General features: G+C 42.2%; 1 protein-coding gene across 2 annotated transcripts; it reads left to right on the forward strand.

Moving 5' to 3' along the window:
• Positions 1-27,744, forward strand: ERGIC3 (ERGIC and golgi 3). 2 transcript variants are annotated; one of them, XM_059862916.1, is made up of 13 exons: positions 1-135; positions 253-323; positions 839-926; positions 1,045-1,164; positions 2,412-2,505; positions 3,666-3,831; positions 5,440-5,497; positions 17,995-18,026; positions 18,678-18,774; positions 21,081-21,145; positions 21,951-22,087; positions 22,932-22,987; positions 25,556-27,744. In XM_059862916.1, exons 1-13 carry the CDS (start codon positions 48-50, stop codon positions 25,633-25,635), a joined length of 1,152 nt encoding a protein of 383 aa, XP_059718899.1. In that variant the 5' UTR covers positions 1-47; the 3' UTR covers positions 25,636-27,744. The 2 variants fall into 2 exon arrangements, with proteins under 2 accessions (XP_059718899.1, XP_059718900.1); XM_059862917.1 differs by lacking the exons at positions 18,678-18,774; positions 21,081-21,145.
• Positions 27,745-27,877: the final 133 nt, after the last annotated feature.

A 27,877-nucleotide genomic window follows, 5' to 3' on the forward strand; every position in this document is an offset into this window, starting at 1 on the left:
CGAGGCCGGCGCCGGAAGAAGGGTTCGGTTCCGGGCCGCGCGGCGTCATGGAGTCGCTGTGGCGGCTGAAGCGGTTTGACGCTTTTCCTAAGACCCTAGAAGATTTTCGGGTTAAGACGTGCGGGGGAGCGCTGGGTGAGCGGGGGCGCTGCGGGTGGTTGGGGAACCTTAGCGGGCCGGCGCTCTTCAGCGGCTCGGGGCGGCGGCGGTCGGGTTGCGGCCGGCTGACAGTGGTTCTCATCTCCCCGGCAGTGACGGCAGTTAGCGGGCTCATCATGGTGCTGCTTTTCTTCTCGGAGCTGCAGTACTACCTCACCAAGGAGGTAAGTACCGCCGATGGAGCGGACACGGCCCCAGTATCGCGGTGCTGCTTCCGACTTGCGGCGGGCAGCCCTTCAGGGCGGCCGGAGGGTCCTCGCCCCTGTCCCCGCCGGGCCGCCCCCTGGGCTGCCCAGGCAGCAGCTTCGCCCGGCATAGACCTGCGGTTCGCGGTATTTTTTTCTGCCCTGTCCGGTCGCCGCGGCGGTGGGAGCGGGCTGCCCTTCCCTGCCTGTGGCGTCCTGCTGGGACGGCGGTACGTCTCGCCGCCTGCGAGCAGCCATGCCATGTGAAGAAGGGAAAGCAAGCGCTGAAGCCCTGTTCCCTCCCCACGTTCGGAGATCCCCCAGTTATTTAACAGCATTGCAAATGGCATGCGCTGGGCTGTGCATGGCAGTGGCTCAGCTGTCTGGCAAACCTCTAATGTCTTAAAAATCAGCTCCTGAGCCACAGCACCAAGGGAAAAGGGCCTTTTGATTTGCTTACAAGTTAAATGGGACTGTTTTTCCTTTGTTCCCAGGTTCATCCAGAATTATACGTTGATAAATCAAGGGGAGATAAACTGAAGATCAATCTAGATGTTATTTTTCCACATATGCCTTGTGCTTGTGAGTAAGACTTCTGAATGGTGATGATAATTTTTGTCCTTGGCAGGGAGTCAAGACGCTCAGTGTGCCCATAACAAATGTATGTTTATAGATCACTTTCTTTGTGCACTGGTTTCAGATTTGAGCATTGATGCAATGGATGTAGCAGGAGAGCAGCAGCTGGATGTAGAGCACAATCTGTTTAAACAACGTTTGGATAAAGCTGGGAATCGTGTAACTCCAGAGGCTGAGAGACATGGTAAGATGCTGTTCTGCCTGTCCTGGGTGGATGCTCTGTTAGTCTTTCCACTGTATGCCTGTTCTGAGATTTGTGGAGACAAGGTGACAGCTGTAGAGTATTTAAATGCCACAAAGTCTTAAAATACCTTATAGCATGCAGATCTATTAAACTGCTCTTACACTCAGTACTTTTGCAAGAAAATCTTTTCCCAGTCCCCCTGTAACTATGATAAAGACCCATGGATACATTTGAGGAATAAAGTTACACTGTTGGTGGTCTTTTGGGATTAGAAATCAAGCCGTTGTTCTTGCAAAACTTGGCTTTAAATCCCGGGGGGTGCACAAATGGGACTATGTGGTTCAAAGAAAGAGCCTTTCTCTAGGGAAGGCTCCAGTGACTTAACCTTTAAGCCTAAACTTGCATTTTACTCCGTTAACTCTGTGCGTGTTAATGTACACCTGTGTAAATATATGGGAGTTGATCTATTGTTTGCAAGCTGTAATAAGTGATCCTTGGCTACATAAACCTCTCCTCTTCAGTTTTTGCATGTTATGACTCATCCTTTTTCTTTGATACCAACCAGAAAGGATTCTGACAAAGCGTTTTTCAGTCGCACAGTAATACTGTTTTGACTTTTCCTTTCCAAAACATGAGTTACTTATTCCCTTTTCTGGAAGTCAGTGTTGCTCTGAGTATCAACGTAACCAAATTTTTAGCTTTGTATCACTTTAGATTTAACATTTCTGTTGTTGACATTGAAAGGCTAAACTAAGCCAGGAGCTGAACAATTGGCAGGTACAAGGGTTTCTCTGGTTGTCATGGGAATGTGGTGATAGTGTTCTTACTGCTGCGTCACTTAGCAGCCACCACAGGTTGTGACTTTAAAAATTACTGTCTGGGGACAAAACCTATTCTACATGTTTTTCAGCAAGTCCTGTATCACTCATAATGTACTGGTTGGGTCTACTTAAGACACGCTTTAGCAAAGCCTTTATGCAAGTAATGTCTGATGCTTCAGCAAGGCTTACAGATAGCCAGTTCTTTCCACGGAGGCTGTTCTTGAGAGGACAAATACTATGCACCTTCTTGGTTTTACTCCACACCTCAGCAGGCTACATACATACCATTTTAGGTGGGTGTTGGGTGCAGGATGTGCAGTAGCACATTGTGTGTGCATAGAGTATTCATTCTGCATAGAGCAGAACAAGAGTACAAGACAGAGTTTCTAAATGTGCCTCATCACTTTGAATCCTGTTTTGTCTTAGAGCTGGGAAAAGAAGAAGAAAAAGTGTTTGATCCAAATTCTTTGGATGCTGATCGCTGCGAGAGCTGTTATGGGGCAGAATCAGAGGACCTTCGGTAACCTTTACACCTTTTTCCTATCTTCTTAGTGCTTGAATCCTGGTATGTCATATGCATATTTTTTTTTCCAAATGTCTATGAAGGTCTGTGCAATGAAATCCTGCTCTCAGGCACATGTTCAGTGGTAAGAGCTATTGTGGTTTGGCTATGCCTTTGGAAGCCGCACTCAAGATTGTTCAGAAGGTGCATCTGTAAGTTGTTTGGATTGTCTACATGCCTGTTTAAGCAGTACAAAAATTGTATCTCAGCAGGTGAGAGATTATCTGGGCTCGTTTGGTGTCCAGAGCAAAGGTGTTTAAATGATTTCACTGTAACGGAAGTTATCTTGACGTAAAACCTGGTTATGCCCTGGCCTTGCCTTCTTACTTCTGCTGCTGGCATTGTATCCTTACAGGAGCAAAGACCAGACATCTGTGGCTCATGCAAACAACAGGTGTCTTTTTGTATTTTTCATTCCTCAGAACTGGAAATTACTGTAAGAATATCTCCATGATAGTCCATATAGGTCCATATAGGATCTTGGCTATTTTTGGCTCAGTGATAACTTGGTTTTTCCCATCTGTCATGTTGTGTCCTTTCCCAGAGATGTTTTCATCTTGAGGTATTCATAACCGTTCCCTTCAACAGCAGGAATTTGTTCAACATGTCCACCAAAACGTGAAATCAAGGAAGAAACCTGTTTTTTTTTCTGGTAACTAAGGTATTGTCCACAGGTAGAAAAGTACAAAGAAAGTTTGCAGTTAAGCCCCCCTTTAGCCCAGTGTCTTGGCCTAAAAAGAGGAAAGGAGCAATAGAAACAGGCAGATGCTTTGTTCTCATGAGGAAGTTCCGAACTGCTTATAACTGGGGGACACTGATGTTGTTTTTGTGGCACATTTCTTTGCCAAGGGATGCCTTGGCTGTGTAAATGGCCAGGCAGAGCCCTCTTTGGACTCCAGTCCTGTATTCAAACAGCGTGCATCCTCACCTCCAAACCTCAAAAGGGACATCAAGAAGCTCATGCTCATTCAGGAGCGCTAGACCACTTTCCAAGGTCCAGTCCCCAATGTTTGTGTTGCTGCTTTGTTGAAGAAGAATCTGCCAAAGATTCAAGTCCTGAGCTGGAGCATCTCTTCTCAATGATAAAGATGATAAGACGGTGCTTGTGCTTTTTGCAGGTGTTGTAATACTTGTGACGATGTCAGAGAAGCATACAGGCGGCGAGGCTGGGCCTTCAAGAACCCAGATAGCATAGAGCAGTGCAAGAGGGAAGGGTTTAGCCAGAAAATGCAAGAGCAGAAGAATGAGGGCTGCCAAGTGTATGGTTTCCTAGAGGTCAACAAGGTGAGAGAGAGCTTTTGCTGTGAACCTGCTGCATGATGGTGAGGGCTGTGAAAAGGTAGAGTCGGGGGATTCTCCTTTTCCAGTTTTAGGTGCTTACAAGACTATAATAGAATAACCTCTGGGATCAGCAATGTCTTAGTGCTTGTCATGGGGTTCAGGAGGACAATCAGGAAGAGCAGTGGGAAAGAGGCTAATTCTGGTTTGTATTCTGTGGGCTGGTAGGAAGTCATGGCAGCTGGAGAAGTTTGCCTTTTCCTCCCACCTGGGTACCAAGTCTTTTTGCTGAGATTTCTGGAGGAGGAGAGGCAGCTTCTTTGAGCTTGAATTGTTCCACCTGCCCTTCTGGTTTTAAATCAGAGGCCACAAGTGGGTGCTGGAGATAGCAGTAACCAACAACTCGCCTGCAGAGGTGTTTGAGAGAGTGAAGTGTTATCTTCTTTAGAAAAACAGTGGAAGCAAGGCTCTTGGAGTTGGTTGTCAAGGCTGAAAATGCTCAGAGAGGTGGTTTGTGCAAATGCACCAGGTAACTATGTAACCTGTCATTTTGTGGCTTATGCCCACAAACAGAAGTTGCATACCCAAGTACCTTCTAGAAGAAGTCAGACCCAGGCTATATTTTTGTTTGTTTTTTAACTTCAAACTCAGTTGGTTTTTTTTTGGCGTGGTTTTTTTTTTTATACTCAATCCTTGTGTATTCTTCCTGGAGACCACAGTCTTTATTTCTAGAAAGTAGACCTTGTACTCTCATATCCAGACATTGTGATTTGAGCATTATCATAGGTATTTAACTGTTATGGGACCCTCTCTCACAATATATGATGAGCAGGAAGATTCCAAATTCTGGATGTAGGGATGGTCCAAGTGTGAGTGTCACTGCGGAAATTTTTGGGGCCTTTTTTTAGGCACTTGGAACTTCGCCCATCTTCATTCTCAACAGGTCTCCAGTTAACATAAAGCATAGGTTTGCCCAGGCATCAAAGATGTAATACAGTGTATGAGCTTGGAACATTCAAATCTTCCAAGGCAGAGTGCCTATGATTGCTAGTAAGTGTCAGGGAGGACTAGCACCTAATATCTATATCACTTTCAGAGTCCAGGATGAAATTTAGTTTGTCTTTTGAAGATTTTTGGGGGGTTGGGTTGTTTGGGGGGAGGGGGGGAGGTTAGTAGGTTAAGTGCTTTATTTTTGCATGCTCTTATTTTCATGGGTTTATACAATGGATCACTGCTGATTATATTGTTATAAGTGTTCACTCTCACTTTCTCCTCTCTTTTTCTTTGATACTGTTTTGTATTTTCTGAAGGACCAGTCAGTTCCCTACTTGGAGTTAATTCCTCCTTTTCTCATTTTTATGTCCACAAAATAATCTGGATCAAACAGCTGTTATCCACATCAGTGTTTAATTATGGATTTCAGCATCACTGCCTGTAATGAAAATGGGAAATTCATACCTCTCCTAGGATAATGTCTGCTGCTACTGTCACCTGTGGAAATGAGTCAGTTGGTGTCTGTCTTGTGTAAACAAAATCCTAAAAATCCAAACACCAGACAACTGCTTTGCTTACGTAGATTCAGACCACTTAATGAATGTGTACTGTCTCCTGCAGGTAGCTGGAAATTTTCACTTTGCACCAGGAAAAAGTTTTCAACAGTCTCATGTACATGGTAAAGTATTTTCTTTTCCTGTTTATTGGACCTTTTGGTTTCAAGTGTGTCTGACCATTTCCTTTTAATATCTTTGCATTACTGTCTGTAGTAACAACATCACTTCTTCAGTGAGGAGGACATTGTTGAAGTTTTGTTACAGTGGTTTCGAACTATCATGGACAAATAGAAAAGTGGTTTCTAGGGGTGCTGCCACATGAGTGTGGAGGAACTTGGTACAGAATATTTCTGGGCAGTCTCTCAGTTCTGCAAAACTTTGCTGCTTTGCAGTCAAACAACCTCAAGTAAAGTTTTCAATCCTGAACCTAACTACCAGTACGTTTAGAAGGGATATTTTCCTCTATTCATGAGGTTCAGAGTAAAATTATGTTGTGAAGGACTTCCTTTAGTATATTTATATATATAAATACAGCGTGGTGAGAACAATAGTCGTAGGTTACAAAATCATGGAATGGTTTGAGTTGGAAGGGACCTTTTAAGGCCATGTAGTCCAACCGCCCTGCAATGAGCAAGGACACCTTCCACTAGAGCAGGTTGCTAAGAGCCCAGTCCAGCCTGGCCTTCAATGTTCCCAGGGACTGAGTGTCTGCCAGCCCTCTGGGCAACCTGTGCAAATGCCTCATCACTTTCAACATATACAATTTCTTATATCCAGTCTGAATCTGCACTCTTTTAGTTTAAAAGCATTGTCCCTTGTCCTATCGCAACAAGCCTTATTAAAATGTCTGTTCCCATCTTTCTTACAGTTCCCTTTTGCTGTTAGAAGGGGCTCTTAGGTCTGCCCAGAGCCTTCTCCAGGCACTCCCAGCCTCTCTCCTTAGTTGAAATGCTCCAGCCCTTGGAGCATCTTTGTGTACTCGTGTAGACTTGCTCCAGCAGGTCCATGTCTTTCCTGTGCTGGGCATCCCAGAGCTGGAGGCATCTCTGCATGTGGGGTCTCACCTGAATGGAATAGAGGGGGAGTGTCCTCCCCCTCACCTGCTGCCCATGCTACTGGGAATGAACCCAATATGCAAGTGGTTTCTGGATTGCCAGTGATTATGGCCAGGTCATGTTAAGCTTCTCGTCCACTAACACCCCCAATTCCATCTCCCCTGGGCAGTTCTTGACTTGTTCATCCCCAGCCTGTATTGGTACCGGGGGTTGCTCTGAGCCAGGTGCAGCGCCTTCCACTTGGTCATGATGTTCACTGGCCCCACTTCTCAAGCTTGTACAGGTTCCTCTGGATGGCGTCCTGCCCCTCAAGCACATCAACCTTACTACTCAACTTGCTATTATCTGCACACAGGCTGAGGTGCCCTCAGTCTCACTGTCCATGTCATTGATGATGGTATTAAACAGTACTGCTCCTAATGTGGACCCCACTTATTCCAGGTCTTCATCTGTATATTGAGCCATTGGCCACTACCCTTTGCATATGATCATCCAACCAATTCCTTATCCAGTGAAGAGTCCATACATCAAATCTGTATTTTTTCCTTTTATCACTCCAGTTTAATCTGTACTGCTGAGGTTAAGGTCAGAGGAGAATGTGAATGTGCTTGGTGTGAGTAACTGCTGTATTTGGAGAACAACAGACAAACTTTTGAGCACAGAAGAAGTACTTTTGTACAAACAACAATAGTGAGAAAAGCCTGGTTTCCCCCATGATACTGATCATTTGTAACAAAAAAAAATATTTCATTATTGTGGCAAAACCTCCTTTGTGTGCTTGAACTATCATGCCAACAGCAGCCTTACTACAGCCAGAATCAACAAAGTCATGGCATATATGTTAAGGAGAAGCATCTCTGTATTACACCTCTCTGTAACAGACAGGAATACAGGCTGGCTGCCTCAGAGCAAGTACTTTGTGTACAGAGAGGTCAGGATAACTCTCTAATTCCATGTCCTCCAGAAATGCTGCACAGCTGAATTAAAATTCACTCAGAAAATACAGATAAAACCCAAAAGGGCTGTGTAGTTACTGCCAACCTCATCCACTCATCTGCTTGTTCCTGCTGGCTGTATCTGATGGCCTCCTCTTTGTCTATGGAAAAAGAATGTGGTTGCTTCCCACTCTCTCTTTGTCCCTCAGCATTTCATAGGCCTTTCCTATTCAGGGCTCAGGGGATATCTTTCCCTGCTGAAGGGTCTCAGCTTATGAAGCTGGTCATTTGTGAATGCCAGTCAACCTCTGAGTTTCCTTGCAGGATTTCTCTAAACCTCTTTCAGTTCAGCTCTGTCTGAAGGTACCAGACTGCATCCAGAATTGCAGTCCAGGCTAAGCATGAGAAGCAGTTGCCTAATGATTTTCTTCTTTTTGTTCTCTCTTGCTTTCCTAGTTATTTGTAATGTGGGATTTTCCTTTTTACCCAGACTTTTCCTTGGCAGTGTTTTCATGACACTAGCCAAAAACCAAGGAATTTTTCCAAACCCATAAGGAAAATGCACTGCTCAGAGCATGGTTGTTTTCTTGTACATGACTCACTGTAACCTTTCTTTCCAATCTTTTTCCTCCCTTTAATTACAGGTAAAGAATTTGACTAGTATTAGAGGACAGAGTTCTGTGAGATATTTCCAGAACTTGTATCTCATTTGGATCATAGTTCTAGACAAGAAGTTAAGTGCTTGTGGTGTTTGATTCTTCAGTAAGGTCTGCTTTAACATGCAGTCCTGTTAATACATTTAACAGAATGTCACACAGGATGAAGTTGAATGTCTAAGAGATGTCTGAATATTCCAAACTGTTGTTGAAAGTCACATTAACAATTCACTAAATAATTTTACTAGACCTACTTGATGCAGAACTCTAATGACTGACAGTATTTTTACTTTTCTTTCTATTCCCTACTGATATGAATCAGTATGAGGGTAAAGAATAGAGTAGTGTGGAAAGTTCAGTCCACTGCACCATTCTTCTTGCCTCCTATTGGAGTCTGTACAACGTTTGTACAGCTGATGGTTATTTTGAGGTGGCATTGCAATACTGAAGCTTGCATATCGGCTTTTCAGTTTTTTGCATTGTTTGTCTCTTATGCTGAAGTTCCTGTTGTATCATAAATCTCCAGCCAGGAAATGGGCATGGGCATCACTGTGACAGTCCCAAGGGTCCTATTAAGCAGCACTTTGTAGATCTGACTGCAGATGTAATCGTGATCTGAGCTTCTGAACTCTTGTTGTGTGCTTGGTGTTAACATCTGGAAACTGTAACTTCTTTCCTCGGGAGAAGCAAGTTGCAATGGCTTTATTTCAGAAAGTAGAATAAGAGGGGCTGACTCATGTGGCAGCAGTGTGTAAGGTCCAATTTTATTTCTGTTTAGTTCTTTATATATATTCAGTTATATATGTATTCAGTTATATATAATTTTATTTGCATAAGCTCTATGTTCTCAGCTCTCCATTAGAGGCTGAGCACTTTACTATTAGAGGTAGTATTTTATCTTAGTTTTCACCATTACTATGTTTTAGTGTGTATTGCTGCTCATTCCTAATCTCAGGTCATCAGAATTGTCCTGTCTAGTATGACTCACATGGCTGATCTTATGCCTTTTTGCCATCTAAAATGGTTAATTACCTATTATGCACTATTAGCTAGTGCATAAATACAATGCTTGAACTTCTTGGACAGGTACGCCATCTCTATTCTTCACATCCTGTGTTCCCTGATAATCTGAGCTGAACCTTTGGAAATGTGTTGCTTTGAAGCAAGCAGTGATGCTGCTTTTCATCCCAAGTTATTGAAAGCATTTAAAATTGGTCAATTTAGGCTTGCACCATGATGTGACAGCATCAGTGTCAGAGAAGACCCCCAACTCTGGAATGTCAAACTGGCTGCAAATGGTCATTTGTTTTTCAGTTGCACTAATAAATCCCAGATCATTAGGAGGAGGATTGAAAGAGATTGTGAGGAGGACTGAAGCACTTCCAATCAGAATTCTTAACACTGAAACTTGTAGTTTTGATTCTCCTGCTATGAGGGAGGTCAGAGTCAAACATTACTGATATTTACAGTCTTCTGTTTTAAGCAGCACAGCCTCAGACCCTGCTTATTCATTTGGTTCTTGCTGAGGTTGGAGTTGCTTCACTGTTGTCTGTTTAGACTTTGAATCCTAAACTGAGATTTTATGTTTGGGTCATGCAACATGCTGCAGATTTTGGTGAAGTTCTCTCTCACTTTTGCATCTGCAAGGACAGCCTCCAGCATCAGCTGGGCCTATTTATGACTCTAGTATTATATCTGTTTTCTTTTGCAGCAATTCAGACCTCCGGTCTGTCCTTCCTGTCTCAGAGGAAAGAGGAATGATTGGGTGATTTAGCTGTTTAACCTCTGAGATTTATGTTTCAGGGGCTGCTACCATGTCTGTCCGTGCCTCTATAGCAGCAGCCATCCCCTGCTTCATCTGCAGTAGTTGAGAGCGACTTTCCTGCCTGTGGAAACTTCACCTACCTAATGGTAGGCTCCTGAGGAGAGTGACATTATCTACATCATTTCCATCTTTCTTGCTCTGTTTCTTATAGTCAAGGGGAAAAGCTGAGGGTTCTCATTCCTCCTTTAGATTGTTTTTGGGCCACTCTGCTGCTGAGGTGCCATCATGTTGTCATGTTATGCCTTGCTTTTCTCTGTGAAGAGAAATGTGGCTTCACCATCATCAGTATTTTTTAGAGAAGACATTGCCCATCATGCTTTTTTGACAGCCAGAGAGCTTTTCAGGATTATTTAAAATGTCTCATTAGAGTCCTTCAATTCCTTAAAAAGAAGATGGTGTTGATGGCATCATTCAGGACATTCTGTCCTGAAGACACACTCTGAATGACTGTGACAATTTCTGTGGATGAAGCAGTCTGTGTGTGGTCCAAATTTTGTGGTTTTCTTACACCCTACAGGTCAGCTGGAGGAACAAAATTATCTTTGAAGATGCTGATTTTGAGAGATTACCATTTGTTTTCATCCTCTTTCGTGGTGATGGCTGTGGAAGGAAAAAACACAGGTTAGATGCTCTTTGCGATGATGATGGTCTTGGAAAAGGAGCCTTCTCCTTGGAGCCCCCAGGCTTTGCCTAGAAAGGTGTGAAGCTTTGTTAGCTCTCTAGGAGTCAGATCCACTGGTCAGTTGTACATCCTCATTAGTGTTCTGTTTATGTGTTTAACAAAGGGCTTCTTTCTTTCTCTCCTAGAGCTTGTTTGACAGCCAGAACCTGTTTGAACTCATCCTTGGACGCTGTGGATGACCCCAAATGGCCTCTCTTATTTTACATACTTGTTATTGTTTTGATTACTGAATTGTGAAAAGATACTGAGTCTTTGACTGCAGACTGGTTGTCATTTTTCAAGTCCCTTGGCACCTTCTCAGTGTCAGCCAAGAGCAAGTGACACTAACTCCTTTTTCTGCAGAGACTGCAGTCTCCTTCTCTGTTCCTTTCCTATAGCCCAAGTAGTTGTGGGCTCATTACTATTGCACAGGCCTCTACAGCTAGCATTTACTTATCTGAGTCTTCTCCTGCCCAACAACATACTTGAAAAAAATTGTGTGGGACTCAGTCTCCATCAGGACACCAGTTCAGTGTGGAGGAGATCCAAATCCTGTGATCACCTCTACACTATTCCTTCCATAAAGGAGGTGTGTATGAGCTCATTCTGGCTTTTGTCCCAAAGTAGTATCTGTTAGGGAACTATTTTTATCCCCATACTGAATACTGAACACTGAGAGTCTTACTTCATCCTCAGCATTGCTGAGGACTTTTTACCCTAGTGACCTCTTACCAGAGTTTGGTTGTCTTGGTGCTGAAAGATACAAGGTCTCACCCATTTATGGTGGACAAACTGTTTCCAAGTTATAACAAGTCTGTTTTGGAGACAACAAAAATGACATTTTCATTTGTCACTTCACTATCATCCATCAGATCTCAAGTTGTACCAGTTGTTGGGAATGCTTAACATTTGTCAAGTAGCCCTTTGGAGCAGCCTTTCCTTCTCCATGCCAAAAATCATGCTATTGTAGAAGCCCCAGCAGAGATATAGCTGAGAGGATCAAATTCCTGTGGGAAGCATTCAGAGGCCCATATAACTATAAGGCCCTGTAAGTCTATGACAGTTACTGATTAGTGTTAAATGTATATATTGCTCAGTGTTGAATACAAATGAACAAGCTTTTGAAACAAACAAGAAAGGAGTTTACTTAACCTGCCTTGAGATATGCTGTTAAAACATATGTTTCCCTGCCCCCAGTCTTTCCTGGTATTCACCTTTGTCAAGATCTTGCAACAGAATGAACAAAATCAGCCTCTTGATTTGTTATTTCTTCTGTGCATCAAGCGGGATGAAAGTAGCACAGGATTGATTAAGAATAAAGAACCTATTACACAGCTTTGAATGATAATATGTTGTAAATACAAACCTTGAGTGCATTTCTGAATAGCTTTGCTCCTAAAATTATCTCTCTTATCTTATGACTGAAAAATAATCTAAATATAACCAATATTGTTGTTTGGCATGCTGCTTTGGTGTTCACTTAACATAAATGCACATCCCCCCTGTGTTTTTCCTTTTGGGGATTAATTACTGCATTTTGAGCTCTCTGTTACACTTTAAATGATTGCTTGACCATATATCAGTCCTTTAGCTGTCTAGGGGGTGATTTTATATGGCCTAGAAAGTACACAAGCGCAGATGTTTCTCTTCCCCTTTTTGGTAGGAACTTTAAATACTACTCTACCTGAATCTCTTTGTAAGTATATTCTTAAGAGAGCATTTATCTTTTCTATTCTACTTTACTTGTTTTCCCAGTACATGCTGTTGAGATTAGGTGTTACTGTATCCTTTTTTTTCCTCTGAAATACAGAACTAACATGATTTTTGTTATTTGCTGCGCCCATAAATCTCCTTTGGAAGGAACTGTTAATCTAGGCTGGGATTTGAGAAGGTTTCCTGGAAGCTAATAGGACAGCTGTGCCAGGTCATTCTTCTGTGGTAAACGAGGTGGAAAAGGTGGAGAATCCTGTCTTAAATTATTTTAGTATCCCCACGTTGGAGATAATGTTTTAGTTAATGTTTAACTGCACTGTGCAGCTAATGTGCTTGAGGGGAATGTGCCAATACGTTAGAGCAACTTCTGCTTTTTCAAGTCAGATGAGAGAATTATCTCACTTATTCTCACTTGTACAGCATGTTAGAGAATATTTCCTGAAAATTCATGTACCAAGCCAGCTTATCTGTGAGTCATTTGTAGGAACTTTTACAAGGGTTAGTAAACCATTGGATTATTCTATGGGTAATCAAGGCAGTTGCAGGTTGACTGGTGTTTCAAGTCAGTAGCATCTGCCAGAGGGCTTAGACTCTCAGCTTTGCTTAGCTGCAGCATTTTCTGTGTTGCTCCCTGCCTCATTCCCCTCTTCTCAACACATCTTAATGCCACTTCCATCTTCCTGCCACTGTGCTCCTGTAAGATACTTTCCTCCATAAAATTCGTGCCCACTTTGAAAAATGTGTCCTATCTCACCTTGGAGCAATGTGTTTGGGTGGCAGTCTTTGGTTTTTCGGAACTTTCACATGTTTATTGACAGAGTCCTGAATGGCAGTAAGTGCTGTTAATCCTCTTTTAGGGGTTAAGAACTGAGTTTTGTGAAGTCCAAGGAGGCTTTGTGATTGTCCCGGTCAGAAATGCAGGATGGGGTGAATTCTTCAGATAGACAACATTAGTTGAAACTGTGTTACTAAAACCATGAACAAATCTTGGTTCTATAAAGCAGACAGAGTTCTTCACAAACTTAAGATGTTTAGCAAGTATCTTTATTTTGCCTGTTAGTTGTGGTTAAAGAAATGAAAAAATGTGTTTGTTTCTTCAGAAATAAGAGTCTTTGGTCCTAGCAGACAGTTCTCTTTTGTTCTCTTTTCTTGTCCTGTTCCTTATCTTAGCAGGCTAAATAGCCTGCTGGTTTATGTTAAGCTAAACATGTATCTGCAGTGTAGAGTATGCACATACGTGCTTAGCATAATCATCAGTGATCAAGGAGAAACAAACCTGCAGGATGGTGAAAGGCTCTTAGAAACTGAACAGCTCTACTGCAGAGTTGTAAATCACTTACTGGAGGGGAGTTTTATAAAAACTACTTAGTTGTGGAAAGCGTAGCAGAGCACTCCGGAGACATTTTTTTTCAGTAGCCGTAACTATTAAAAGGAGTCACATACAATGTAAATCTAGTGTAACATGTTAGTTAATGTCTGGTCCTTCTCAAGTGATGCCCTGGGATTTCTCTGGTACTGTGCTATTCATGTAAGTTTTGTCATGCTCACTAGTCCTCAGTACAACTTCACATGTACCAGTACATGTGACTACCCAAATGATAAATCTGATAAACAACATAATCCTGCAAAGGGTTCTAGGAGCACAGCTACCATGAGGATCATCCCTCTGCCTCTCTGTGCATCACTGTGCCAGTGCAGCTGTGGGATTGACCTTACTTTGGAACTGTTCTGACTGGAAGAATAGCCTCAGATAAAGCAAGACTTGCATTTCACCCTTTTACAGACTCAGATGGCTCATGACTGAAAGGTGGGTGGGATAGGAATGAGCTGAGGGACCGAAAGATGGTGTGACAAAGGAAGTTTTATTCCTTTGGTGTTATGAAATCATAGAATATTCTGAGATAGAAGGGACCCACAAGGATAATCACGTAGGTCCAGTTTAAATGCAGACCCATCATAGCCAGGATCTCTGTGGAACTTTGTTATAACTGAGGGTTAGCCAGCTAGTGTCTGTAGAAGACAGCAAGGCTTGATGTTTCACTGGCAGCTAAGCCACTGAACTCTTGACTTAAGTGCAAATAATAAGTGCAGCATGAAACAGCCTAGTGTTGCTGGTAACTGTTAAGAAGAATAGCATAGCATAATGCCAAGGCCACTTCTCCTTTCTTTCCTTCCCCTGCCCACCATCACATATACTTCCAAATTTTTACTAGGAATTTCTTTTTTAAAGTTCATTGATACCGTTGTCAGCACACAAACACAAACCTGTGTTCTGTCACTGTGCTAGTGGCAGTGACAGGTCTGCACTCCAGTCAGAGATAGCAAAACAAATATCTTAAGCCAGTGCATCTCTGAGCTCTTTGAAATGCAGAACCATTGCCTTAACTCCAAGTACCACAGCCTAGTCTCTGGGCATTTAGTTGCAAGAAGACCTCTCCCTTCATCAGAGCCTTAGGAGGAGTGTACTTTAGCATTTCCTTTTTTAACTGTACATTCTCTATTTTTCATACCTGTCTCTTTAGGTTTAGTAAGGGTTTTATATAAATACAAGTACAGCTTCTGGTGGTTTACTGAAAAATGTTAATTGAAAAAAAAGAGTTCACAGCACACTCAAGTAAATGTTTTAAAGGAGAGGCTAGTTCAAATCAGATCTTTAGCTTTGCAGCTGTTGAGGTTTGCTACTGTCCAAACACCAGGCACCCACAAAAGTTATTTGCTCACCCTCTCTTGTTCTCAGCTGGGTAGAGAGGGAAAAAAAAAACTAAGAGCTCCTGAGTTGAGAGGAGGACTGAGAGAAAACACTCTTAAGGGCAAAACAGGTTCAACTCTAAAGATATTAAGTAATTTTCTTATTAACAGAGTCAGAGGAAGATAATGAGAAGTAAAATAAGACTTTAAACCAGCTTTTTCCGTCCCCAGCTGTTCCCTCTTTCCCACTGACTGTGCAGGGAGACAGGACATGTTGGTTTTGATCAGTTCATTACCTGAGATATTTTTCTTTTTGCTCAGGGAGCGAAGTCTTTCTTCTGCTGTGGCATAAATCCCTCCCACGGACAAACAGTCTTCCCGAAACTATTGTGGCATGTCCCTTGTCCATGGGGTGCAGTCCCCTAAGTTTGAGTTTGGAAGCAAGGGCCCTCTATCTCTGGAAGCAGGGACCTTTGCTCTCCATTTGGGTCTCCCACTGGATCACAGCTTTCTCTGGCATCCACCCGCTCTGGCATGAGCACTTTTTCCATGGGCTGCACATGGATCATGGATCTCTGCATCCCCCATGAACTTCGTGCCTCACATGGGGACAGTTTGTTTCACCATAGTCCCTCATCATGGCTTGCAGAGTAATCTTGGCTTTGACACTTGGAGCACCTCTTCCCCCTCTTTTTCCACTGACCTTGGTGTTGCCCTGTTTTTCTCCCTCACATGTGCTCACCTCCTCCTCTTCTCTGACTAGAAGTCAGACTGCTGCTCATAGGTACTTTTGATAACGAGTTCTGCTAATCCAGAGATTCCTACTGCAGCTCCCGCAGCTCAGAGAGGTCGATCTCGTCTAGGTTCTGTGCCAGAGAGTCTCTCACCATATTTCTGCTGCTGGCCACGCAGCCCTGCCACCACCAAGCGGGCAGCGACAGCCTCCACGGCACCAGTGCTATTTAACACCTCTCTTCCAGCAGGGTGCTGGGAAGGAGAAGCTGCTGCCGCTGCCCCTGCCCTTCTTCCCACAGCAGGGCTGGCTGGGTGTGGCCAGGCAGTGGAGGCTTGCCAAGTGCCACGCCAGGATGGCAGCAGCCGTGGCGCTGCACCACCCCTGGAGAAAACTGTGTGCATGCTGTTTCAATTTTTCTTCTTTACTATGTCATCACAGAGGCATTACCAACCTCTCTAATTGGGCCAACAGCATGTCCATCTCCAGAGCCATCAGAGATTGGCTCTGTTGGACATGGTGGAGGTTTCTAGCAGCTTCTCACAGAAACTACTCCTGTGGTCCTCCCTCACTACCAAAAACCAGGCTGTGCCAAATCAACACAGCAGTTTGTCTTGTGCTAGGATCTCAAGGGAGCAGCATTTCTAATCTTTGTTAATAATGTAGCAAAACTTGGTGATGTGACTCCATTAGCTCCTAAAGTAATAGCCCACGATTATTGAACTGTGTTTTACTTTGCTAAATTGAAAGGTGAAGTCTGCCTTCCTGAGCACATGAATTTACCTGTTAGAATGGTCACAGCCTCTGGCTTCTTTGAGTTGATTGTATGACTGGATAAACCTGGTGGGAGCGATACTGAAATGGAGTTTGCAATTTGGATTTTCAGCCTGAGACTGATGCTCCTGGTATTGCATAAAGTCATTTAAGCAGCAAACTAGAAGATATCCATTGCCTCCCACAGATTGTAAAGATAAGCATGTATATATTGATTGTCATCATAGTTATAGCAGTACCTTACCTACTCCAATGCGTATGAAAGATAATTGACTAAGCCATCAAAAGAGTATTCGTAGTACAAAAAGAAGGGGAAGATGTTGGAATCCAAAATGCAGGGAACTCTCAGAACTTTGAGCCTGTAAGCCAAAGCTTAGAATTAAACACAGGATTTGATCTGAGACCCTGGAAAAGGTTTCCAAACTTAGGTGCTGGAAGCAAGAATGTGGATTTATAGTTTACAGCAGAGACACATTAAGCTAAATAAAAAAAAGTTTAGAGTTTAGAGTTTTTAGAAAAACTAAAAGTAGTTACAAAGGTAAACAAGAGGTTTAGAATGCAGTACTGTAGGTTTATATGTCATAACATGATTGGCTAAGAAAGTTTACATGAGTTCATAAGACACAATATTTAAGGATTGGGTCAAAAACATAAATATCCCACTACCATACATAATTGTTTGTAGTGTTTTATTGGTCAATAAATCCTTAAAAAGTCTTGTAACTAGAAGTCTTGTGACCTTCTGAACCATGTAGTGAAGATGTGAGCCAAACTAACCCTTCCTGCCTATGTAGAAGATAAGAAAAATAAATCGCATAATCTAAAAAACTCAGAGGTACTTTCTCTAACTCATTCAAAACTCCTTCAAAAATTCCCATACCATATCTCTGCCAGATCCCTTCTAGGCGTGTGTGGTGCTGCCAGCATTGTCACATTGCTATATGTGGGAAGGGCAGAGATGGGGCAGGCCAAATTCCCAAATCCCAATACTGGTGACAGTCACTGTGGCCCTACTAGTGGTTTGTAAATACCCTGCTCGGACCATTCCTGCAAAGACTTTTCCTTTCCTAGTATGTTCTCTGGGCAGCAGTAGCAAGGCTGATCGGCAGAGTACTGAGAGTTACTAAGATGTTGATGATTTTTAAGGGCACTTGCATGTTATATTAAAGCATGTGCTCTGCTCATTTGTTAGTTTAGATCTGTTGTGCCTTTGTGTTTTATAGTAGTGAGAGAAGTTATGTGTAGCTAACAGCAAAGCTTTCTTTTCTGGCCTCTGGGATCTTGTTTTTGCCCTAGATGAAGAATACATGCAGGTGAGGACTGAATACCTAATCTGAAGTAACTCCAAATTAAATTTACTTTCTTTCATTCTAGCAGTGGCTCTGTGTAAGGATTGGTATTACAGCAGTTTTATCTGTCACACACCCTACTATGCAAGCAAGAGAGAAACCCAGGCAATTTTCTTGCCATTTTAGATTGTGATGGAAATGAAAGGAGCTGCCTTATTGCTAGAATATGGGAGAGAGATATTATTGCTATGACAATGTGAGCTATATTGTTAACTATTTTTCTATTACAGTTCACGATCTGCAGAGCTTCGGACTTGATAATGTAAGTGTTCCTAAGGCAGTGTTCTAGTTCTTTTAGTCTATTTTCCTTCTGGATTTCCCTCCCATTGCCACATTGAGATCCTAGACTCCTGCAGATTTGGCTTAATGGGTCTAAGCAGAACCTGGGTCCTCCTTTAACAGAGGGTTCTGAAATACATTCTATGACATTTGCATGCTGCTTGGCAAGCCTGTGCCTCTCTTCCTGAGCCCTGCCTTTTTCCTTAATCTATACTTCACAGTTTCTTAAGGTTGATATTGTCACAACTGCTTCTGGATCTGTTGGAGTTTACCTTGTGCTGGGAGGAAAGTAGACGATGCTCATATTTATTCCTCCCAGGCAGCTGGTAGCATGTGCTTCTATTGCAAGGAAAGGAGTGGGTGGGAGAGCCTGCTCTGTAGATGGGGGGAAAGGGCACTGAGACCTGTGGATTTCCAGCAGGAGGAGGAGAAATTCCTTGGTTTGAAATCTCCTAGGAATAAAAAAGAAGAGCAAATGTTTTGGAGTTTACTGTTGGGATGCACAGAGAAAAGGAGCACCTGTCTCCATTCTAGAGCCACGCTCAGAAAAATATACCAACAATGACCTTCAGGCCCTTTACCTTACCTCTCATGTGCTGTGCGGCTATTTGAATTATTAGCATTTCCATTTCAGATCAATATGACGCACTATATCAAACATCTCTCATTTGGAAGGGATTATCCAGGCATTGTGAACCCTCTGGATGGGACAGCCGTCACTGCACAGCAAGGTAAAAGACAGCTGAAAGAAGTCTCTTTTTAAGTGTCTGTATTAATAAGTGTTAGAAGAGAACAGGAACAAAGTTCTCAGTTTCAACAAAATCCCTGACAGTGTTATGTGAAATGTGACTCCTCCACCTTGTGCTCTTTCTGGACCAGCTGTCTCCATTCACCCGGAAGAAATCTGCCAACATGTTTGGATTCTGTGACCTTTCTGAAAGGTATCTGTCCTGGTTCAGGGCAAATTTGGGAGAGAACCCCCAAAGGGCTCCTCTAGGAAAGGAGATTCAGTCGCCCCTCCCCCCAACCGGTCCGGGAGAAAATACCTCCTTGGAGAAAAGTGGAAAAAAACTGTTTATTAAACAATAAAACCTAAACAATATTAAATAATAAAACCCCTTGCTGCTCCAAAAGAGATGACAAACCCAGAAAGTCCCCTCCCCAGATTCCAGTTCAGCTCACTCAGTCCCTTATCAGTCCCTCCGGCACTGGAAATGCCGTGGCCCAGGCCCAGCCTGGTGGCCACTGATGCGAGCTGCTGGTGCTTTTATGGTTGTTCAGTCCAGAGCAGGTGTGAACAGGTCCAAAAAAAGGGAAAAAAAAAGAAAAAAAACCACAGTCCAGGGAACTTCTTTGCCTCAGCTAGCTAAACTAACTAAAAGCAAAAAAAAAGAGAGCCCTGTCCCACCGTCTGTTCATCCGCAGATAACACAGTCCAGGAGCAGGAATGTGTAGGAGTGGGTTCAGTGTCTGAAAACAAACTGCGCGCCTCCTCTCCCCCCCTCAATCTTTGGAACAAGTCTTAAAGGTGCAAAACTTATTATTCAACATAAGCAGAACAAGACGACTGGGGATAAAAGTATCATATAGTCAACCCAGGACAGTGTCTCTGTTCAGCATTCATGAATGCACAACAGCAGGTATAGTGTGTCATTATTAAGATATAGTTCAAGGAGAGCTCTGTCTAACTACTACATACAGTGAGAGAGAACCAAAAGATGCAGCATAGACAAAAAAGGCCTAATAGGTAGTTGCTGGAGAGCTGTGGTGTCTGCCTGACCTTAACATACCCAAGAGTAAGAGCTTGAAAAGCTGCAGTGAAGTTGAAATATTGCTGATCTTTTCTAGATAGCTCCAGGTTTGCTGGCTTGAGAGACAGTTTTTTCTTCCTCCTCCTGCTGTGCTTAAGTTTATTTCCACAAGCTTGCTTTTCTATGAAAGGTCCTTTACATGCCACTGCAGAGTTTCTTATTTTAGATCCACTGAAGTCTGAATAGTTTGTCTTTGGAGGTAGTTGGAGCTGTATGTAATAAAGCTTGGAGAAAGAAGTAGTTTACTTTGAAGTGGTGATAAGATTGTTAGTCCTACCTGAATCTGTTCTTTAAAGTTTTCTACCATTGATTTTGATCCTTGTTCCCAAATCAGAGGATGGCATTTGAAAAAAAGTACAAAAAAATTAAAAGGTATCATAATGTTCAATATGATTATGATGCTGTAGTTTTTCTGTGGAGTAACAAACTATCTGAGAGGGAGGACCTGTAGCTGACTGGTAAATTTCTGCATAAGCTCAAGCTTTTCATCTTGAGCCTCTGGGAAATCTACCTCAGTCGGTAAATTCTTGAAGAATTTGTTCTGAAGACATGCTCCAGTAAAGAAGTAAAAGCAGTAGATTGCAGGTCAAATTTATGTTTATTGCAGCTAAAGATACCATATGCAAGAATTACTTCTGCTGTAGAAATTGATGGATAGTCTTCTCTAGGGAATTTCACAGAAAATAGTTTTTTTCTTGCATTGTGTTATCCTTAAGAGAACTGAAGGAGCAGGCTGGTCTGAGGGAACAGAAGGGGTTTTTCTATTTTTTCTTCATTGGTCCAAATCTTCCTTTTCATCTTCTGATACAATAAATGCCATGCTTCTACAGGAATAAACTGCAGTGTTTATTGAAGTTGATCCTCATTTAGACCTAAGTTTTCTTAGGGCTGTGTTGTTAAGAAATTTTCCTGGACTACAATTGAGTTTGCAAGAAGTTTTACTGCTAAAGCTATAGCAAGTTTGTAGAAGCTTTTCTATTTTTTCAAAGCCAAAATGCCATGAGTTTTGGTTTTGATTGGAGCAGAAATGAAATTCACTCTGGCAAAAGGAAGACACATTTCAGACATTAACTTTACTGTCCTTGAAAACCTCCAGCAGCTGGTGTGCAGAAAGATGTTCCCGGACAAGCTGAACAAAACTAGTTTGTGTCTACCTGACCTGTCAGTGAAAAGCTTCCAGCTTATGGCTTTATATTAATTGTGTCTCTCCCTGTCTTTGCTTATAGCTTCCATGATGTTTCAATATTTTGTGAAAGTGGTCCCCACTGTGTATAGGAAAGTAGATGGTGAAGTAAGTACCTTTTTCCCTGCTACTTTGACAAGTGAAAGCCTTCACTTTCTCCTCATATTCTTGATGCTGACAGTAACTGTGGATCCAGATGGATTGCCAGATGTGTACCAGGGGCTGTATTGTACATTTAGTACTTGGAACCCCCTAGTGTGGAATTTGGTAAAGAAACCTGGATATCTTTCTCCACTTGGATTGTAATTTGTGTCAGATAACTTAGTAGCAATGATAGAACATAATTTCATTTTACAGAAACCCAGTTTAATTGCTCTAAGAATAGGGCTAGTATGAACAACATGTAGAAAAATGGCAGGGCACAGAAGAATGCTGAAGAGTGATCTTCATTTATGTGAAGACAGGCTATCTCTGTCTTTCTCTGCTCTCCTGCCTGTATGCATTATTTTCCTTTTTCTCACTCTTGATTATTTATGGCTTTCTGCTATCAGTGCTGTCTCCTGAAGCATGCTTAACAGGACTGCATTTTGGTCCTGCAGAGGATGACATAGACTCAGAGTTGAGAGGGACAGCTTATGCTATTGTGTGCCAGCAGAGACCACATAGTTCAGCCTGGGTGTTATGCTTCCCTCATACTATGGGCTAGCTGCAGCTTTAATTGGTAGCCTATAGTAAAAATAGACCTGATAGCAAATACCTGATCCTGATAGAGCTCTTCATGACTCTTTCTAACCACTGTCGGATTGCCCACAGGGGCAGGGCTACACTGATGTGGTTCACTGAACTCATGTTTTCGTAGCCTTTCCTATTCTGTGTTGGCAAAACAATGTTTGGTGTGTTTTTTTCCTGGTAGGTGGTAAGAACTAACCAGTTCTCAGTTACACGACATGAGAAAATAGCAAATGGGCTTCTGGGAGACCAGGGTCTGCCCGGTGTCTTTGTGCTGTATGAGCTTTCACCCATGATGGTGAAGCTGACAGAGAAACACAGGTAAGAGACATTTCATTCTATTTTGTTCATCCTTCGCTGATTTTGTAATTTTGCATAGCTCGAAACTTCATTGTCATTTAGACATGATGGTGCAAATGCCTGAAATTCATCCAAGCCCCTTCCCAGCCAGTGAAAAGGAAGAGGTGCTCACCGGTGCCTTTCCTCTCCCTGTGAGCTGTGGTCTGGGTTTTTTCTGTTACTATGTATCAAGGTGGAAAAGGAAAGTGGTGCAAGGAGCAGAAGTGTGATATAATGGTTCTTGGTTCAGACTTCATATGGGAAGACTAGATTTACAGATCATACCCATTTTACCAACAGCACCCACACAGTCCAACTGGTTCCTTAGTTTGTATTTGCTATAGCTTTTCTACATCTTCCAGCCAGTGTGGAACCTCCTCTTCTCTCTGGGTTAATGGCTGGCAATGCGTCTGCAGGGGAAGGGAAGGGGCTGTACCTGTCTAGTCTTTGAGGTTCATAATGGGGGGCAGAAAATAGCTATATCTTAAACTGTACTAACATATGCTTAGTATTTAATTACTGTGTTATGTGACCCTCCAGTGCATTCTCACTGGGTAGGAATGAATACTGTCTTAGAGATTAAAAGTCCATCTTTCAAATTTATAAATTCAGTAATTCCTCTTAGTGCTGATGACTAAAAGTTGCAGTGACAAACTCCATTCTGTAGCCAATAGGGGTTAATTAATTCTTTAATTTAAGAATTGTTAGCTATGAATATTTAGGTAATGCATACTTATATAGTCTGATGAATATTATTAGAATTATTAGTTAATTGTTACATACCCAACATTGGTATCTGAGCTCATATTGGTTGTTCAAATTCTAGGTCCTTTACTCACTTTCTCACTGGAGTTTGTGCCATTGTTGGAGGCATATTTACAGGTATTGCACCTTTCAATCATTTTGCTTTCTAAAGTGTAAACATTTACTATCTTACTCTTTCTGCAGTCTGCATGTCTAGTAATAAATCCTTGTTTGATTAAGGGAGATTATTTCAGCCCTTGGGAAGTGATACATGTTCTGCAGAGCCACAGGAGTGGCATCAGACTGTAGCTAGCACTGGAGGTTTACAAGATGCTGTAGATAATGTAGACCTATTACAGCATTTCATTTCATTAGACCTGTAGACCTGTCATAATATTTCATTTTGATGCTCTGCAGGACATTTTGTTTCCTAACAAAGCTGTTCTTCACAGACCATATGAAAGTGTCTGTACTTGCATTCTTGGCCAGCTTGGGTCTGTAAGTAGATAGTTGTTTTCATGTGGAATCAACGCCAGTTAAGTCTCTGAACCCAGGTTGCCATGGGCATAATATATATCTGAGAGACATCAAGCTGCTCCCAGACATAGGAGCTCCAGCTACTATTCTGCAAGGACTAGATGGGGTCTTGTGAGGCTCAGACGCTCCTGCAGATACATCTGAGTATCTGCACTTCACTCTCAGTGCTGGCATCTGGAAAAGCTAATCAGTATCTGCTCAGCTCTGTGCATGGGAGCAGCCTTGGTGCAGCTGTGCTCTCCAGGTAGTAGTCCAGGGTGCTCATAGTTGCACATGTGGGTGTTAAGGGCCAGCCTGAAGATGTGGTGAAGGACCTTAGAAACCAGTTTCTGTGTCACATAACATCTGTATCAAATACCTATAACATCATACCTTTATCTGCAAGATTTTCCCATCATCCACGGTGTCACAGTGCTCAATTAATCTGATACTGTTAAACAGAATTTCTGTCTGCAATAAATTTTATCCTATTCATCTCTCTGGTATGAAAAGTCATTCAGAAATTACTTTCATGACAAATTCAAGTGCCCCTTAGCACTGACTGGGTTTGGCAGCCAATTCATGTTTCTGCCATACACCATGCTCAGACTCTCTGTATTCTAGAGATCAAATCAACTAGAGGCCAATAAGGTTAATTACTTGTACCAGCAGTAGCATGGCCAACAGGACCGGGGCAGTGACTGTCCCCCACTGCACACTGGTGCTGTACCTTGAATCCTGGGTTCAGTTCTGGACCCTTCATGACGAGCAAGACATTGAGGTGCTGCAGCAAGTCCAGAGAAGAGAATGGAGTTGTGGAAGGAGCTGGAACGTAGGTCTGATAAGGAGCAGGTGGGGGTGCTCAGCCTGCAGAAAAAGAAGCTCAAGAGGGACCTTCTTGCTCTCTACAACTACATGAAAGGAGGTTGGAGCCAGATGAGGGTCAGTCTCTTCTTCTAACAGGGACAGGACAAAAGCAAATGGCCTCGAGTTGCACCAGGGGAAGTTTAGATTGGATATTAGAAAAGAAAAATTTTGTCATGGAAAGGGTTGTCTGTGGCACAAGCTGCCCACGGCAGTGGTAGAGATTCCTCCCTGGAGGAATCTAAAAGGTGTGTAGATATGCCACTTAAGGACGTGGTATAGTGGTGGGCTTGGCTGACCTGGGGGCAATTGGACACTATGACCTTAGAGGTCTTTTCCAACCTAGATGATTCCGTGCTATTCTAAAGTCACCTCAGTGTTTGAGTAACCGTATCAAATTGATTCCACAAGTAGAGATAATTTCAGGGCAAAACAACCATACAAGAGTTATCTGAAGCATGATAGACCAAATATTAAGTCCAAGAATACCATATTATATCGTAATAAACCGAGGATTCAATTCCCATTTTAGCTGCAATGCTTTGTAACCTGTTGAAATGTCTTTGTATACAGCCAGCTAATCATTTACTTATTCCTTTGATTGAAGTTTTGAATAAAAGAAAGAATATGAAGCTTTATAAAATCCAATCATTGAAAAATAGCTTCCTAGCAACCGTTGTGTCCCTTCCCTGGCAGGAGCTCAAGGTTCCTGTCCTCTGAAAACCTTGGTTGTCTGGGGTTTGTGGTACAGTAGACTACTCTGAGTTTTTCTGTGGTCACAAACACTGAATTAATAGGCTTCTTCAGGGCTGGAGAGGTTTGAGGAAAATACTGCAGAAAGAATTTAAGGCAGTGGTTTGTATTGCTTTGTGTCTGATGGGTGTACATTGCCATCTCCAGTAAGGGGCATCCTTCAAGGGCAGCATATGGTACTTTTAGGGTTGCTGTGAAATGAGCAAGAAATGGGAAACAAGTCCTTTGCAAACTGAGTCAAGGCAGCAAGTGGCGTAAAGCACATCACCTTCCTCTCCAAACTCTTCTCAGTCATCAGTAAACACACATGACACAGTCTGTCTCTTTTATTTCTGGAAAAGGGATCTTTTCTAGAGAAGCATGATCACCTCTGTCCTGCAGCATGGGTCTTGTCTGTCCTGAGGAGATGAGGGCTCTACTGTTCTGAGCAGCAACAGCAGCAGCAGAACCTTTTACTGTCTGGTGGACCTGGGATTCCTTTCCTCTGACAGCAGGGTTTGTGTTTTCTGTCTTTGGGAGCTGTTCTGTCTTTGAGGCATGTCTGACTTCATCCATTTGGTTTTTTCCTTTTAGTTGCCGGTTTCATTGACTCCTTGATCTATCACTCAGCACGTGCCATCCAGAAGAAAATTGAACTTGGGAAGACAACATAAATAAGCAATGGCATCAGCCCATTTAAAAACAGACAAACCAAAACCAAACAAATGAAAACAAACAAAAACAAACAAAACAATGTAACCCCCACCAAGCCTCCAAGGAGAACTGAACAGACTCTTTGAAACACAAATGATCTTCTGAGAGTGCACAGGAGAAGAAGTTTGAGACTTCCAGGTGGCCCTAACCACTCATATGTTACTGTGCCCTGATTCTTTGGCCTTAGTTTGTGGATGGAACAACTTAAACCTTGCTGCTATAAAGATTAGCTGTCATATCTGGCTCTGCAGGCCCTACTGTCACACTCTTTTTGTGTCAGTCCATGTTCTTCCAGTTCTATTCCCCTTCCCAACAGAGATGCTGGAGATACTGCATTCTGTTTGCCTCTAGGTATAATGTACTTTATTATCAAGAGACCTGTAATAGATTGAAGTTGCCATCAAATAGGCTTTCTAGCAACACCATCAGGGATTTTTAGTTTTTCCATAAAATGTTTCTGGGTGTGCTGATGCTGTATGTCAGACCTCCGTAAAAATGTGCTGAATCCCATCTTTTGCCTTCCAGCCATCCTGGGCTGTATGGGGAGCCTAAGCATTTGGGATGTACTTTCTGTGCTGAGGGAGCTCTCAACTGTTCTTCTTCTGAAAGATCCAAGTTGATGTTTCAGAAAAAAAAAGGTGTCCAGAATTTTAATTGATTTTTTAATTGGATTTTTTTTTCATTTCCCTTTGGTATACATTTTCAAGTGCATCCTCTCTTGTTTTAGTAAGGCTTATGGAAGAATAATTAAATTATTTGAACTAGTCCTGATACTGAATTGGAAATAAGAATTAAAAGACACATTGCATTGTGGCAAAGTGTGTAGAGATTTTGATGATGATAGGGCTTTTTTATGTTAAATCATTACACAAGTGAGTAAAGTGCTTTGTATCTGAAACTATATTGGGAGAAATTTGAAAATAATGAGGAAAAAAATTTGTGAATTCTTGCTTATTTGATGTAAAGCAGATTGATTACTTTTAAATCTCAGATCTGGATTTGCTTTGGTATGACTCTAATATTGGTCCAAGCAATTGGACAGGCACAGGATCAGATACTGCAGAGAGAAAGCTGTTTTACAATTTATTTTAGAGCAGGTTTTGCTAGGTGGTTGGGTTTTTTAATTAGTTGAACTTACCTATAAATCAGGGAGTCTAAAAGCTGCTGTTTTTTCAGCTGGGGAGAGAAGCAATTTGTTCTGTGGGTAAGGAGAATTATTATCTTCAAGCAAGACTGTCGAAAAGCAGGTTTGTTTTAAATGTATTTTTTACAAGGATATTTAATGAATCCCGTGGGTCAAGATCACATAGTACTACTACAGCATGAGGAATGGAACATAGTATCTGTATGTTTCTCAGGATCAAAAAGTGACCTGAACTGCTTCAATTGCTCATCAGTGCATTTCAGCTTTGTAACTAAATTTATAGGAATAGTAGGAGGAGAAGACGAAAGGAAGTACTGCAGCAAGAGTTTAACCCACAGTGAAACAGTTATCACCTTCCTATCTAGGACTGGCTTGTCCTTGATAGGAAAGCCAATTGCTTGTAAACTGGACAAGCATTGGAGATTATTGCCCAGAGCAGACCTGAGGACATAAAGAAAGATGAAGGGAAGGTGATGATGCAATACTTGTACTCATCATGGGAAACTGGAAATAGTGGAGAGAAGAAATTGAAGACACCAAAATGGAGATTCTCTCTGGAGAGACAGAAAATTAATGAACCTAATAGTTAAGTAATACAGGATTCTGCTATCAGTAGGGAGGATATGAGTCCAAGAGTTCTGGTGATTTTAATAGACTGAAAACCCAAGTGACTAAGAACCATGATAAAAGCTGAGTCTGAATCAGGGATGTTAGTGATTGAAAGTGATAAAAGACATCCTTCTAACCCTGCTCTGGAGGACAAAAACCTTTGGGGAGCTCAGTCCCCAGGGTCTGCAGTCTTGTTCTGCAGGGGGGTCATGTTCTGCAGGGATGCCTTTTCAACGTTGTAAGGGGTCAAAAAGCAAAGGAAGTGGTGGGTCATGCGTTTCCTAAGTTTATTCAACATAAGATCATTTCAAATGTATTTGTTTCTGTTGTCTTCTTTCACCATGTTTGATTTTTCCCTTTTTATTCTTCCTTGATGCAATTAAAAAAATATTCCCTTAGTTAAGGACTGTAAAAATAAAAGTCTTAGTAAAAGACAGGGCAGGGTGAGG

Source organism: Haemorhous mexicanus, chromosome 18, assembly GCF_027477595.1.
Source record: "Haemorhous mexicanus isolate bHaeMex1 chromosome 18, bHaeMex1.pri, whole genome shotgun sequence".
Lineage (NCBI taxonomy): Eukaryota > Metazoa > Chordata > Aves > Passeriformes > Fringillidae > Haemorhous > Haemorhous mexicanus.